General features: G+C 40.9%; 1 protein-coding gene across 1 annotated transcript in view; it reads right to left on the bottom strand.

The window, feature by feature from the left end:
- The window catches only part of LOC112068974 (KH domain-containing, RNA-binding, signal transduction-associated protein 2), a 114,289-nt gene that overhangs the window by 42,412 nt on the left and 56,616 nt on the right, over positions 1-15,261 (bottom strand). Inside the window, exon 3 of the mRNA XM_024136221.2 lies at positions 10,169-10,285. Within this exon, the coding sequence (XP_023991989.1) occupies positions 10,169-10,285 (117 nt within the window). The remainder of the gene's footprint in view (positions 1-10,168; positions 10,286-15,261) is intronic.

Genomic DNA, 15,261 nt, shown 5'->3' with positions numbered 1-15,261 from the left:
CATCCCGCGCCGGCAGCCAGGGTCCGAAACTCCAGGGCGAACTCCTGGGCGCTCCTCATCCCCTGCCTCAGATGGAAGAGGCGCTCACTCGCCGCTCTACCCTCGGGCGGATGGTCGAAGACTGCCCGGAAACGGTGAACTCCTCAAACTGGTCCAACGCCGCATATCCCTCTCTCCACAAGGCTTTGGCCCACTCCAGGGCTTTCCCGGGTAAGGCACGAGACGAGGGCGGACACCCTCTCACGGCCCGATGGAGCCGGGTGGACGGTGGCCAGGTATAGCTCCAGTTGAAGCAGGAACCCCAGCAGCCTGCAGCCTCTCCGTCATACTCCTGGGGCAGGGAGAGATGAATCCCACTGGAACCAGGTGGAAAAGGGGCGCTCAGAGAAGACCCTGGTTGTGCTGGTGGAGGCGCTGGAAGAACTCCCTGTCTCTCCCAGCGGTCCATAGTCCGGACAACACGGTCCATGGCGGTGCCAAGATGGTGAATCATTGCTGCGTGCTCCCGGACGCGCTCCTCCACCTCTATAACCGGGGTACCTGCTCCTGCTGACTCCATAGAAGGGTCCGTGATTCTGTAAGGATGCGTGCTGGTGGCAGGGAAGTCAGGCGCAGGAGATTGAACTTGGTATAAACGGAGCAGTTTAATAAGTGCTCAAAAACTCAGAAAACCAAAATATACAAAATAAAACAAGTGGGTACAAAACCCGTCGCACACCAGAACATAACTTGCACAATGCTTACAAACAAACAATCACCGACAAGGACAWTGAGGGGGAACAGAGGGTTAAATACACAACATGTAATGAATGCGATTGAAACCAGATGTGATACAAGACAAGACAAAACCAAAGGAAAATGAAAASAAGATCAGCGATGGCTAGAAGGTCGGCGACTTTGACCGCCGAACGCCGCCCGAACAAGGAGAGGGACCAACTTCGGTAGAAGTCGTGACGTGTCTAAAAAAACTTTGTTCCCTTTTATGCCAATCTGAATAGCAAAATGCTCTGTTGTTTTAAAAGCTGGGCTTGTCTTCTAACATGAATGTAATTTTTTTTTTATTGGTTCAATATGAGTACAGCAGGTCGTGAGTGCAGCAGAAGTTGAAGATAGTTGAAGGCAATATGAATAGGTGTCATAGATATARAATGGCACAAACAAATATGACTGTATGTAATGGATGATTGGTAATCTGATATGCAACATTACAGGAATGTTGCATATCATATTTTATAAATGCTAATTAATAACACTGGTCTACTATCTAGTTAAAGTAATTATTAGAACAGATTAAAGACACCACTTATTAATTACAATTACACACTGATTACAAAATAATCAACTTCCACAAGTTAGTAACAAATAATTAATAATCGATAGGTAGGTTATTAGCTGGATTTATGGTACTGTAGAAGAGTGTCATAGCACTGGTAAGACAGGTCTGTTAAAAAGCACTGACAATAAACTTTAAGGCAAACACAGAGTCAAAGTATATCTGAGAACTGTTCAAATCATATTGCATTTGGAAGTTCTCCTCTGACAGCCAGGGACTTTATTGATCACAAAAAGACACAGGTCTCTGGCGTGTTTCTGAGGAATACGGAGAAATACAATGATGTTGCCTGCTGTACTGTACTGTATAGAAACACATATCAAAGGAGTGAAAACCACTTCACCCTGACACTTTTACTTAGTTTAATGGAATCTTATGACCCAGTTTCAGCAGCAGTTAGTCAAGTGCCACATGCCAAAGATCCCTTTCTTTCAGGATTCCCAGCTGCCACTGAGGTTGTTCTCATTAACTTGTGTGACTACTTGTATGTAGYACTAGTTATGAAACCCTGGAAGCACTGCCCTACACAATACTCAATAGCTTCACTAGAGTTGAAATGCATTCAAATCTGAAAAATGTTGCTTATCTTGGGAAACAAGAAAATAAAATGCATAAACCAGAATGATCAACTAAAACAATTATTTGATCTCGTAATAAGATTATTTGCATTTGTTCCTTCATTATAGAAAATGTCTGTCCAACCCAATGAAAGTATTCACATCCCTTTACCTTTTTGTGGGATTAAAACTGATTTAATTGTCATTACATTTGTAAAAAATAAAACACTAGATATGTCACGGCCGTCAAAAGGAGGAGACCAAGGCGCAGCGTGGTATGCYTACATTCTTCTTTATTATAAGAATGAACACTGAACAAAACTAACAAAAATAACAAAATGAACCGTGAAGCTATACAAATGAGTGCTGACAGGCAACTACACATAGACAAGAACCCACAAACACCAAAGGGAAAATGGCTACCTAAATATGATCCCCAATCAGAGACAACGATAAACAGCTGCCTCTGATTGGGAACCATATCAGGCCACCATAGACATATAAATCACCTAGACCTACAACAACRCTTGACATACAAAAACCCTAGACAATACAAAAACTAACGTACCCACCCTAGTCACACCCTGACCTAACCAAAATATAAAGAAAACAGAGATATCTCAGGTCAAGGCGTGACAAGATAAGTATTCAATACATGTTTGAATCGCCTTTGGCAGCGAATACAGCTGTGAGTCTTTCTGGGTAAGTCTTATTTGTTTATTTATTTATACCCCTTTTTCATGGTATCCAATTGGTAGTTACAGTCTTGTCTCATCGCTACAACTCTCGTACGGACTCGGGAGAGGTGACGGTCGAGAGCCGTGCATCTTCCGAAACACAACCCAACCAAGCCAGCAGCTTTAATAAAAGGTACCCGCAAAAGGGTTTTCTAATGATCAATTAGCCTTTTAAAATTATAAACTTGGATTTGTAATGAACATGATGGGAGACAGAGAGCTGGTTTCAAGCGCAGGGCACAGCAGGTGTTTATTGCAAAGGACCACAGGACAGGGGGTCCAAAAGGGCAACAGTACAGGCAGGGAAAAGGCTTGTAAAGTAGTCCGGGAGATCAGGCAACAGGTAGATATCAGGAGATAACAGGAAATCCGATAGGCTAAAGTACAGGCAGGGAATAGGCAAAAGGCGTCGTTAGTGAGGCAGGCAAAAACTATCATACACGGGAGGAGTAAATCACGGGAAACCCAGCTCTCAGAAAGACGTGTGTCACAAAACAAACAATACCTCACAGTGACGGGGTGCAAAGAACTGAACTAAATAGTGTGGGATAATGACATACAGGTGTGTGAACAGGTGATTAGAATTCAGGTGATTGGGATCTGGAGAGTGAGCTGCGTTCAGGGGATCTACGTGTTTGAGGGTGTGAGTTGGAAGCAGACGTTACAGGATTAGCTAACACAACGTGCCATTGGAACACGTTGATGGTTGCTGATAATGGGCCTCTGTATGCCTATGTAGATATTCCATAAAAAATCTGCCGTTTCCAGCTGCAATAGTCATTTACATTATTAARCATGTCTGCACTGTATTTCTGATCTATTTGATGTTATTTTAATGGACAGAAAATGTGCTTATCTTTCAAAAACCATGACATTTCTAACTGACCCCTAATCTTTGAACGGTCGTGTACATTATTTACCTTCAGAGGTGAATGTATCAAACCAGTTGCCGTGATAGATTTTTTGTTGTTGTTGTGCACTCTACTCAAGCAATAGCATGGCATTGTTTCACTGTAATAGCTACTGTAAATTGAACAGTGCAGTTAGATTAACAARACTTTTTGTTTTCTGCCCATATAAGACATGTCTATGTCCTGGAAAGTTTGCTGTTACTTACAACGTCATTCTAATCACATTAGCACATGTTAGCAACAACCGTCCCGGTATAGGGACACCGATCCTGTAGATCCTTAAGAGTTTTTTAACATTAGTAATCTAAAGAATATATATTTTAAGGAATATGTTTTAATATATTTTTCTATGTTTTATTTGTATGTTTAGCGCACACTATTTAATTTAAAAGTATGCATTTAGGTGTCTGRAATGGAATAAATGTGGCAAAAACAAATGTAGGCATTAATGTCCCCACTAAGACAAAAAATTTACTTTTGTCCTTGAAACATTTAATTTAAATACTGTAGAATTCCATTCATTCCTATGGAGGACTGCTCCTACTGGGGAGTGCCAATATGGCCGAGCGGTGGCTTCAAAGCCTCTCAATAGCCAATTCATAGCATCAACAATCCAGGGTTTATATGCATCATTGGTCACACCACTATAAACATTCCTTAAAAACTAAATGGGAGAGAGGAGTTTACTGGAAAGTATGACATGGAGGAAAAGTAGTGTAACGTTCGTCTTGCGGAGAGAGATTGGACCAAGGCGCAGCGGGTGATGAAGACATGAATGAATTTATTTAACAAGACGTAAACGAACACTAACACGAAAATATACTTGAAAAATTACAAAACAACAAAACGACGTAGACAGACCTGAACTTGAGCACTTACATAAACAAGAAGAACGCACGAACAGGAYCAGYCTACACAAACYAAACAGTCCCGTYTGGTAACACATACAGACACGAGATACAATCACCCACAAACAAACAGTGAGAACATCCTACRTTAATATGGTTCTCAATCAGAGGAAATGTCAAACACCTGCCTCTAATTGAGAACCATATCAGGCAACCCATTTAAACAAACATAGAAACACATAACATAGAATGCCCACCCCAACTCACGCCCTGACCAACTAAACACATACAAAAATAAGAGAAAACAGGTCAGGAACGTGACAAGTAGTAAGACTTCATACATAGATCTAACATGTGGGCTGACAGCTGACCTCTAAATATCTACGCTACACACATCCAATGCATAGCAAATTAGTCAGCCTCAGAGAGTAGCGTTTGAAAATGCTTCCCTAAGACTTAAAGCATCAATTATGCAGCTTGTTTGGAATGAAAAATTGCTTTCATTGCAGAATATTCCTCGAAAATCAAACAAGACACCCTAGAATCCCCTGACTTGTAATCATTATTATTATTAGCATAAAGCCTAAAAAGCTGTTTGTGAGACTGCCCGTAGGTTATAATACAGTAAGCTACAGTAGAAAAGGCATGAAAATGTTTTTATTCCCTCCCTGTAGAATAAGCATATGATTGTCTCATGTTACCAGAGAAGTACTAGAAATAGAGCTAGATACTGAAGAGACATACAGTATCACAGCAGTAAGTGGTATTTACCCCCAGAGAAAAAAACAAGAGAGCAGAAGATATCCCTTGCCCTTGAGCAAGGCACTTAACCCTAATTGCTCCAGGGTCAATGTCAATAATGGCTGATCCCTGGCTGTGACCCCACTTTCCGAGGGTGTCTCAGGGGAATGGGATATGCAAAAAATAAATAAAAAATTCACGCCACAKACTTGTACATGTGTGAAACAGGACAAATATAAGCATCACCTATTTGACCTTTTGAGATAATTATTTATGCAAATATATGCATGCTCAAATATTCAACCTGAGAATCAGTACACAAAAATATGCATGTACCACCTCTATAATCAAATTAGATATGAAATACAAATGTCTGTGAAGTTCTGTTGCGGAGCTGAACTGCTCTATGAAGCTAGCAAAACCAACATGTTTATACACACGGACTGATGAGGGTGGAGATGTTATGCCTCYATGTTATTTTTCACAATCTACTCTTGGCACGTCATCAACGCAGATGGGATTAGGGAGAGATGTCAAACTGCGCAGTAGGAAGGCAAGAAGCATCATCTCCTTTGAATACATAAATCAGTGTTCAAATCGAGGCTTAAGAATAGTAAACATTGTGCATGTTGACTTTTTAGGGTGACCTACAGCATGGCAAGTGTTCCTAAGCCCTGCCACAAAAAAAACAGCAGAACAAGTGTGTTGATTTGATTGTAGTCAATACAATGGATCAAGTCCAATATAATCTTCAGGGTATTCATACACCATCTTATTGTTACAGTTGAGGTTGAGGTGAAAAATAATGATGTCGCAAGGATGTTTACTTTGCAATATGAGCATATCAGATATGAGCTTTTCTCAATCCCATTCACCCATTGATATTCATGCTCATTTCATATAAAGTCAATTGTAAATGTGTCTGCAATTTATTGCAATGTTGTGCTCATAAAGAAGGAACATTTGATTTGGTTCCACAAAGAGCAAATCATGTTTACTCTAAGGCATCATCATTGCCTTGCTACAATGTCAATTGTTCACCACTGAAAATAGTCATTGGAGGTGTATTGTTTGTTGGCATGTTTACTGTGTATATCCATGGTGATACAGTAAGGTTGTCTACACAAGATGTAAGAAAAGGTGAAATGTAACAAATATAGAAGATAACTTCATGAGATGCMTGTACTGTATGTCACAAATAATGGACAATCTAAACGATGGCTGAAAAAGCAACCTCTCATTAAATGCATAGACTATTGTAAATTCTCTAAATACCAAATGTATAAAGGAAACAACATTCACTAAATGTAGAACATTTTAGAGGTTCAATACTGGGTAGAAAGAAGTTKTTGCACAATCTGACCTCATAAAACCCTAATGATGCTGGCACTAAGACTGTACTCAACGAGCTGTATATGGCCATAAGCAAACAAGAAAATGATCATCCAAAGGCGGTGCTCCTAGTGTCCGGGGACTTTAAAACTTTAAATCCGTTTTACATCATTTCTACCATGTGCAACCAGAGGGGAAAAAACTCTACACCACCTTAACTCCACACACAGAGACGTGTACAAAGCTCTCCCTCGCCCTCCATTTGTAAAAATCTGACCATAATTCTATCCTCCTGATTCCTGCTTACAAGCAAAAACTAAAGCAGGAAGTACCAGTGACTCGCTCAATATGGAAGTGGTCAGATGACGCAGATGCTAAGCTACAGGACTATTTTGCTAGCACAGACTGGAATATGTTCCGGGATTCATCCGATGGCACTGAGGAGTATACCACATCAGTCACTGAATTCATCAATAAGTGCATTATAGGAAATCCCACTATGCCCTCCGACAAACCATCAAACAGGCAAAGCATCAATACAGGACTAAGATTGAATCCTACAACACCGGCTCTGACGCTCGTCGGATGTGGCAGGGCTTGCAAACTATTACAGACTACAAAGGTAAGCACAGCCGCGAGCTACCCATTTACATGAGCCTACCAGATGAGATAAATTACTTCTATGCGTGCTTTGAGGCAAGCAACACTGAAGCATACATGAGACCACCAGCTGTTGCGGACGACTGTGTGATCACATTCTCTATAGCCGATGTAAGTAAGACCTTTAAACAGGTCAACACTCAAAAGGCCGCAGGTCCAGATGGACTACCAGGACATGCACTGACCAACTGGCAAGTGTCTTCACTGACATTTTCAAGTCTGTAATACCTACATGTTTCAAGCAGACCACCATAGTCCCTGTGCCCAAGAACGCCAAGGTAACCTCCCTAAATGACTACCGACCAGTAGCACTCACGTCTGTAGCCATGGATTGCTTTGAAAGGCTGGTATTGGCTCACATCAACACCATCATCCCAGAAACCCTAGATCCACTCCAATTCGCATACCGTCTCAACAGATCCACAGATGACGCCATCTCTGTTGCATTCCACACCACCCTTTCCCAGCTGGACAAATGGAACACCTACGTAAGAATGCTGTCTATAGTGCCCTCAAAGCTCATCACTAAGCTAAGGACTCTGGGACTAAACACCTCCCTCTGCAACTGGATGCTGGACTTCCTGATGGGCCGGCCCCAGGTGGTAAGGGTAGGCAACAACACATCTGCCACGCTGATCCTCAACACGGGGGTCCCTCAGGGGTGCGTGCTTAGTCCCCTCCTATACTCCCTGTTCACCCACGACTGTGTGGCCAAGCACGACACCATCATTAAGTTTGCAGACGACACAATGGCGGTAGGCCTGATCAAAGACTAAACAATGATACGGCCTATATGGAGGAGGTCAGAGACCTGGCAGTGTGGGGCCAGGACAACAACCTCTCCCTCAACGTGATCAAGACAAAGGAGATGATCGTGGACTACTGGAAAAGGAGGGCCGAGCACGCCCCCATTCACATTGACGGGGCTGTAGTAGAGCAGGTGATACAGAGGGTAGTGCGTACAGCCCAGTACATCGCTGGGGCCAAGCTTCCTGCCATCCAGGACCTCTATACCAGGCGGTGTTAGAGGAAGGCCCTAAAAATTGTCAAAGACTCCAGCAAGCCTAGTCATATACTGTTCTCTCTGCTACCGCACGGATAGCAGTACCGGAGCGCCAAGTCTAGGTCCAAAAAGGCTCCTTAACAGCTTCTACCCCCAAGCCGTAAGACTGCTGAACAGTTAATCAAATGGCTGTGCAGACTATTTCCATTGACCCCCCCACCCCCGTTTTTTTACACTGCTGCTACTCTCTGTTGATTATATATGCATAGTCACTTTAACCCTACCTACATATACATATTACCTCAATTACCTCAACGCATCACCGGGGGCAAACTACCTGCCCTCCAGGACACCTACAGCACCCGATGTCACAGGCAGGCCAAAAAGATCATCAAAGACAACAACTACCCGAGCCACTGCTTGTTCACCCCGCTATCATCCAGAAGGCGAGGTCAGAACAGGTGCATCAAAGCTGGGACCAAGAGACTGAAAAACAGCTTCTATCTCAAGGCCATTAGACTGTTAAATAGCCATCACTAGGCAGCTTCCACCCAGTTACGTAACACTTCACCTTAGAGGCTGCTGCCCTATATACATAGACTTGAAATCACTGGCAACTTTAATAATGGAACACTAGTCACTTTAATAATATTTACATATTTTTGCTTTACTCATCTCATATGTACAGTATATACTGTTTTCTATTCTGCTGTATTTTAGTCTATCATTGCTCATCCTAATATTTATATATTCCTTAATTCCATTATTTTACTTTTAGGTTTGTGAGTATTGTGTGTATTGTTGTGAATTGTTAGATATTACTGCACTGTTGGAGCTAGAAACACAAGCATTTCGATACACCTGCAATAACATCTGCTAAACATGTGTATGTGACCAATAAAATTCGAATTTTTAGATTTTTTAACCTGTACCCCCGCACATTGACTTGGTACCAGTACCCCCTGTATATAGCCTCGTTAATGTTATATTATTTTACTTTTTTWAAACTTTAGTTTATTTAATAAATATTTTCTTAACTGTTCCTTTTTCTTAAAACTGCATTATTGGTTAAGGGCTTGTAAGTAAGCATTTCACAGTAAGGTCTAAACTTGTTGTATTCGGTGCATYTGACAAATAACATTTGATTGGATTTGATTTAACAGCAGGCAGAATTAAAGTGTTTACCGTGTGAGGTGTTAGAGAACATAGTTGTCCCTTTCCATCACTGAGGTTGTACTGCAGGTCTTTTATCATCCTGTATAGATGTATGTATTCATGTGTCCAGGTCTAACAATAGCTGTATAATTCTATACAGCAGCAGTACACTAGGACCTACTGAAGCTCCAGTAATGACCTGAGCTACTTGGACCACCCAGCCCTTTGTTCTCTGGGCCGGTGTTGATCCTCAGATAAGGCTGGTTTCAGGGGACCACGAGTCACTGAGAATGAATAGCCTTGCTGGGAAGCAAAATGCTATCTATATTTAAAGCCCTATTACATTTATCTTGGCTATAGTAGTGATAACATAAGGATATTGTGGCAGGGCCCTAAACCTCTTTTAGTTTACATGAATCTTTTTTTGTATTTGAATACATTTCAGTTGGACTTTTCACAGAAATATTTTGTGCTATCAAGCTATCACTTGTCACAATACAGGGGTATATGTAATGAATGTCATTGTACATAATTCAACATATGCATAATTCAACATATGCATAATTCAAATAATTCGAGAGATGTTCGTTCTTACCCTTTTTGACCATGAGTAAATAGCAGAAATGTAATTGCTTCATCTATGATTATGAATCTGTTTGTGTTCTATGATTGTATTTTGTATTTCTTTTTTTTCTTTGTATTCGTTGATTGCATTTCGTATTCGATGTGTGTATTTTCTATTCTGCAAGGCTCGTTTGAAAAAAGAGCCCTTGGTCTCAACATGTCAAAAAAAGTAAATAAATGTCAGCTACATGGGACAGTAAGTATTCCATTGAAGGTAAAAACAAAGACAGTCAAGGACCACATTCTAAGGAGGTGTTGTCATCATACCTTTACTTTGTCCCTCATGGAGCCTTTTCCGAGGATGGACATCTTTGCTCCTGTTTCTTCTTGTAATCTTTTCATGGAATTGCCCCGTGGTCCCAACAGCTTCCCAACAAAATTAAACTGCAACAGAGGAGAGGAAAAGCAATGTTTCTAAAACAGATTCCTTGACAGCTTTCAATTATATACCTTAGAAGTAAATGGAAATTAGGTTATATATTGCAAGGGAAAAAAGATTAGATAAAAATATAGATTACAGTTGGCTAACAATAAACCTTTTTAAATAAATCTTATCATTTTATTCAGAATGTCTGAATTGAAAAAGGACCTGGAAAAAACACTGTACAACAAATCAATAACGCTGAGCCATGTGTGCTGCATTACCCAGGTGAATGGGTCTCAGTCTCATCTGAGGTAGAACATAACAGAGTCCCAAATTGCAACCTATTCCTTTTATAGTGCACTACTTTTGACCAGGACCCAAAGGGTAGTGCACTATACAGTATATGGAATAGGGTGCCATTTGAGACTRAGCCACAGTCTTCAGTTATCAGCTCCATCCCTTTGTTGGACCACTGAGGTCTAGTCAGTCCCCACTAGGCAAAAACTGTTTGACTCAACATTGATTCCAGGTCATTTCAACCCCCCAAAAATCTATGTGATGACATTGAATCAACGTGAAAAACTGATTGGATTTGCAAAAAGTCATCAATGTAAGGGTATTTCGCCTTTTTGTTTTACACAACTTTTAACCTAACTCCAAAGATATGGTGCCATTTTTTGTTGATTTCATGTTGAATTCACCAAATGTAAATCAAAACTAGACGTTAAACTGATGTCTGTGCCCAGTGGGTCATGTGTCTTGTTAATGCAGCACGGTCATCAATGTTGTATGGAGAGGAAATAAAACGTGTGCAACAGCCAATAATGTCCCTGGCAATGATCGAGAGGTCAGAGCTGGGAGAGCGAGAAATAATTAGTTTCTTCCCAATGGGAAATCAAGGAATACTATCCAGATGAGGAACTATCTAACACCTGCCTTCAGCACTGGCTAACATAACATCTCACTGACCGTAGACTTGCTGTTGGTCATAAAACATAGCCCTTTGGGTTATTACTGTTACTGTCTTTTTTCTTTTTTCTTTATCACTGTTGGAGATCAGCACTGACCACAATGGTGACCCTCAACATCATAATAGCATTCAGTTAGTTGAGTCATTTGCTAATTGAAAATGTATTATTCTAGGTCTATTCATGCATTAAAACCACAATCAGAATACCAATTTGAAACACCCCATGTGTTAATAAGTCATTTAGATTTCCAACTACCACCCCAAAATCATGCTGAGGTCTCTTCCGTTGTTCTCATTTCTCGACCACCCCGACAACATTTTCAAATGAATGACTTGACCTTCAAATGTTTGGTGTGACCAGCTGAAAACTCAACCTCCTCCAGAGCTGAACAGCTGTCAGCTGGTCAACCACCCATTTCAACATCACCTGCCTTGGCCTCAAAAATGACTATAACCTATTCACAACACTACTCAAGCCCCCCCACTGAGGCTGAGCATACAACTCAGCCAATAAGAGCCATGGCCAACTGTGTTCTGTATTGCAGCAGCAGTCTGACAAATACCAAGGAGGCACATGACTGCATACTCAGCTTATCTTATCTCTGACATCATGAAGGAGCACTGCATCCCAGGTCTGCATGAAAAGCAAAGGGATACGGTTGGGTGCTGAACAAAGCACCACTCTACCTCCATCCCTTCATCCATCCCTCCTTTCTGAGGTGATTGAGTTGAGGACCCTGGTGGGTTATTCTGTCTTCTCTGGGGCTGCTTTAACAGGAATATCCTACAGCTGGCTGGGAGCCCTTGAGCAGATGGCCGCCACAGCTACAGTAAGAAGTAGCTCGCTGGGCGGCAGCAGAAGAGTGTCCTGTTCTCATTACACTAATGAATGTCTGGAGCCGCTCTGAGGCTCCGTGGTGGGCAATTTGGGCTTTTAAGGGGGCACGGTTCAGAGTTAAATTAGGTTTGAAATTATGCAAGGCACCCCCTGCCGCTCCAACACCGATAGGCCTGAGGATGTTAGAAACTGGGTGTGTTACTAATTCAGCAAATATGTGGAAATACTGCATGCATTAATATAAAAAAACAATTGTGTTTATATGCAGAGTATGATTATGATTGTATGCACATAGGATATCAAGTTTGTTTATGCTGAAAAGCAAAAACAAATATTATTTCTGTAACACTTTATTTTAAGGTACACATATTTTCCACTGGTTTGTAGTTTATAAGTGTGTATATAAGTAGCTTATATAAGGAGGCCTTATATTCGCAGGAGGCCTTTTGCCTTTTGGTAGGCTATCATTGTAAATAAGAATTTGTTCTTAACTGACTTGCCTAGTTAAATAAAGGTTAAATAAAAAAACAAGGCCTTTATTATGTCTTATTAGACATATAGTATGCCTTAATTAATTTTTTTCTTATTCAAACATTATACTTAATGTATTACTGGCCACTCCTTAATAACATCCTTGTCAGCTATAATAAAGGCAAATTAATAGTTAATAAAGTTAAAGTTACACAAGAAACAGACTCTTAGTAAGATGTCTCAATGGGGGACTAATAATGGCATATTACCTATGTGTTCCCTATAATGAGGTGAGACAATATTTTTACTTGCAGAACATTTTTACAGAAATGACCTCATTGGACAGAAAGTGCCACCCTCCCCTCATATACGCCATTCAGCCAACATTCAAGTCACAATTTGATGTTAACAACTAAAGTTCCTTATATACATCCATATATATGAATGTCGGCTGTATAAGATTATATTATGACTTGCAAAAGGGCCCACCTCGCCACATCCCTGAGCAAAAGCATATAATGTTTGTCTGAAACTGAGGATTTGTGTAGGTTGATGACATAATAAATGGTATTCATATTTCAGGCAAACATTATATGGTTTTGCTCAGGGGTGTGGGGAAGCCATTGCCGTCATTGACGTCGGCTAATGGAGATCCTAATAAATCAAAGTGTGGCGCTTTGTGATTCACATTATATCGTTATATGCCATACAGCCGACATGTATATCTATGTATGTATGATATATGGAAGCTTAGTTGCCAATTGTTTATATCAGATTTTGACTTGATTGTTGGCTGTATGGCATATATGAGGGGAGGTGTGCCCACCTTTCTGTCCAATGAGGTCATTTCTGGAAAATAATTATGCATGTAAAAATATGGTCACAATTCATTATATGGAACACATAGGTACTATGCCCTTATTAGTTCCACATTAAGACAGCTTAGTAAGTGTCTGTTTCTTGTGTAACTTGCTCTTTATTAACTACAAATATGCCTTTATTATAGCTAATAATGAGGTTATTAAGGATTGGTCAGTTCTGCATGACATAATGTTTGAATAACTAATCACTTAATTAAGTCATATTATATGGCTATTAAGACATAATAAAGGCCTTAGAGGTTACTTATATACATACATATATACACTACAAATTAGAGGGTAATATGTCTACCGTAAAATAGTGTTATCCTTATTTCCATTGCTAGTACTGACTTGGGGTCTCTTTACAGGTCATGAATAGTGTGTTCAAAATGATAAAAACCAAATGAATAGGGGTACAGCAGTTGGACTGGGCTCCTTTAAGGAGGAGTTGAACCTCCCCAATATAACTTATCTGGTTGAAAATGGCATATGTGGCATCAATATTAGTCAGAAACATTGATTATAGTGCCAAAAATGTACTACAAAGTGTAAATAGCTTTATAAATACTTTATCTTCCAAAACAGAGATTTTAAGAAAGTGATGACGTTCCTAAAACCTCTGATATTTGAGGGGTTGGGTTTTGATTTCAATCATGCCTTGTCATGCCCACTTGCCCACTAACACAGGTTGGTAACGCCTAGGGAGTGTTGTCATGCACGGAGAAACAGCTGCGCTGAGTGCGCTTTATCCAATTGTAGCAGCAGAATCAACCGACAGATAGACCTGCCCATTTCTTTACAGACAACAGAAATACCAAATAGGATCAGCGTCTCAGACTTGTTTACATGAGACAACATACAAAACATCATCGAGGCCATGTTGAAAGAACAAGAGGACCGTGCAGTAATATCTAACAAGTGATCTAACAATTTCACAACAACTACCTCATACACACAAGGCAATATGCAGTAGATGGTATAGAGTACAGTATATACAAATGAGATGAGTAATGTAGGGTATGAAAACATTATATGAAGTGYCATTGTTTAAAGTGACTAGTGATACATTTATTTACATCCAATTTTTAATTATTAAAGTGGCTAGAGATTTGAATCAGTATGTTGGCAGCAGCCACTCAATGTTAGTGATGGCTGTTTAACAGTCTGATGGCCTTGAGATAGAAGCTGTTTTTCAGTCTCTCGGTCCCAGCTTTGATGCACCTGTACTGACCTCGCCTTCTGGATGATAGCGTGGAGAACAGGCAGTGGCTCAGGTGGTGGTTGTCCTTGATGATCTMTTTGGCCTTCCTGTGACATCGGGMGGTGTAGGTYTSCTGGAGGGCAGGTAGTTTGCCCCCGGTGATGCATTGTGCAGACCTCACTACCCTCTGGAGAGCCTTACGGTTGTGGGCGGAGCAGTTGCCGTACCAGGCGGTGATACAGCCCGACAGGATGCTCTCGATTGTGCATCTGTAAGTTTGTGAGAGTTTTGGGTGACAAGCCAAATTTCTTCAGCCTCCTGAGGTTGAAGAGACGCTGTTGTGCCTTCTTCACCACATTGTCTGTGTGAGTGGACCATTTCAGTTTGTCCAGGATGTGTACACCAAGGAACTTAAAACTTTCCACCTTCTCCACTACTGTCCCGTCGATGTGGATAGGGGGTTGCTCCCTCTGCTGTATCCTGAAGTCCACAATCATCTCCTTTGTTTTGTTGACGTTGAGTGTGAGGTTATTTTCCTGACACCACACTCCGATGGCCCTCACCTCCTCTCTGTAGGCCATCTCGTTGTTGTTGGTAATCAAGCCTACCACTGTAGTGTCGTCTGCAAACTTGATGATTGAGTTGGAGGCGTA

The sequence above is a fragment of the Salvelinus sp. IW2-2015 genome, unplaced genomic scaffold (genome assembly GCF_002910315.2).
Source record: "Salvelinus sp. IW2-2015 unplaced genomic scaffold, ASM291031v2 Un_scaffold809, whole genome shotgun sequence".
In the NCBI taxonomy this organism is placed as follows: Eukaryota; Metazoa; Chordata; class Actinopteri; order Salmoniformes; family Salmonidae; genus Salvelinus; species Salvelinus sp. IW2-2015.
Note: the sequence above shows the minus strand (reverse complement) of the source record. Positions and strands in the feature narration are given on the sequence as shown.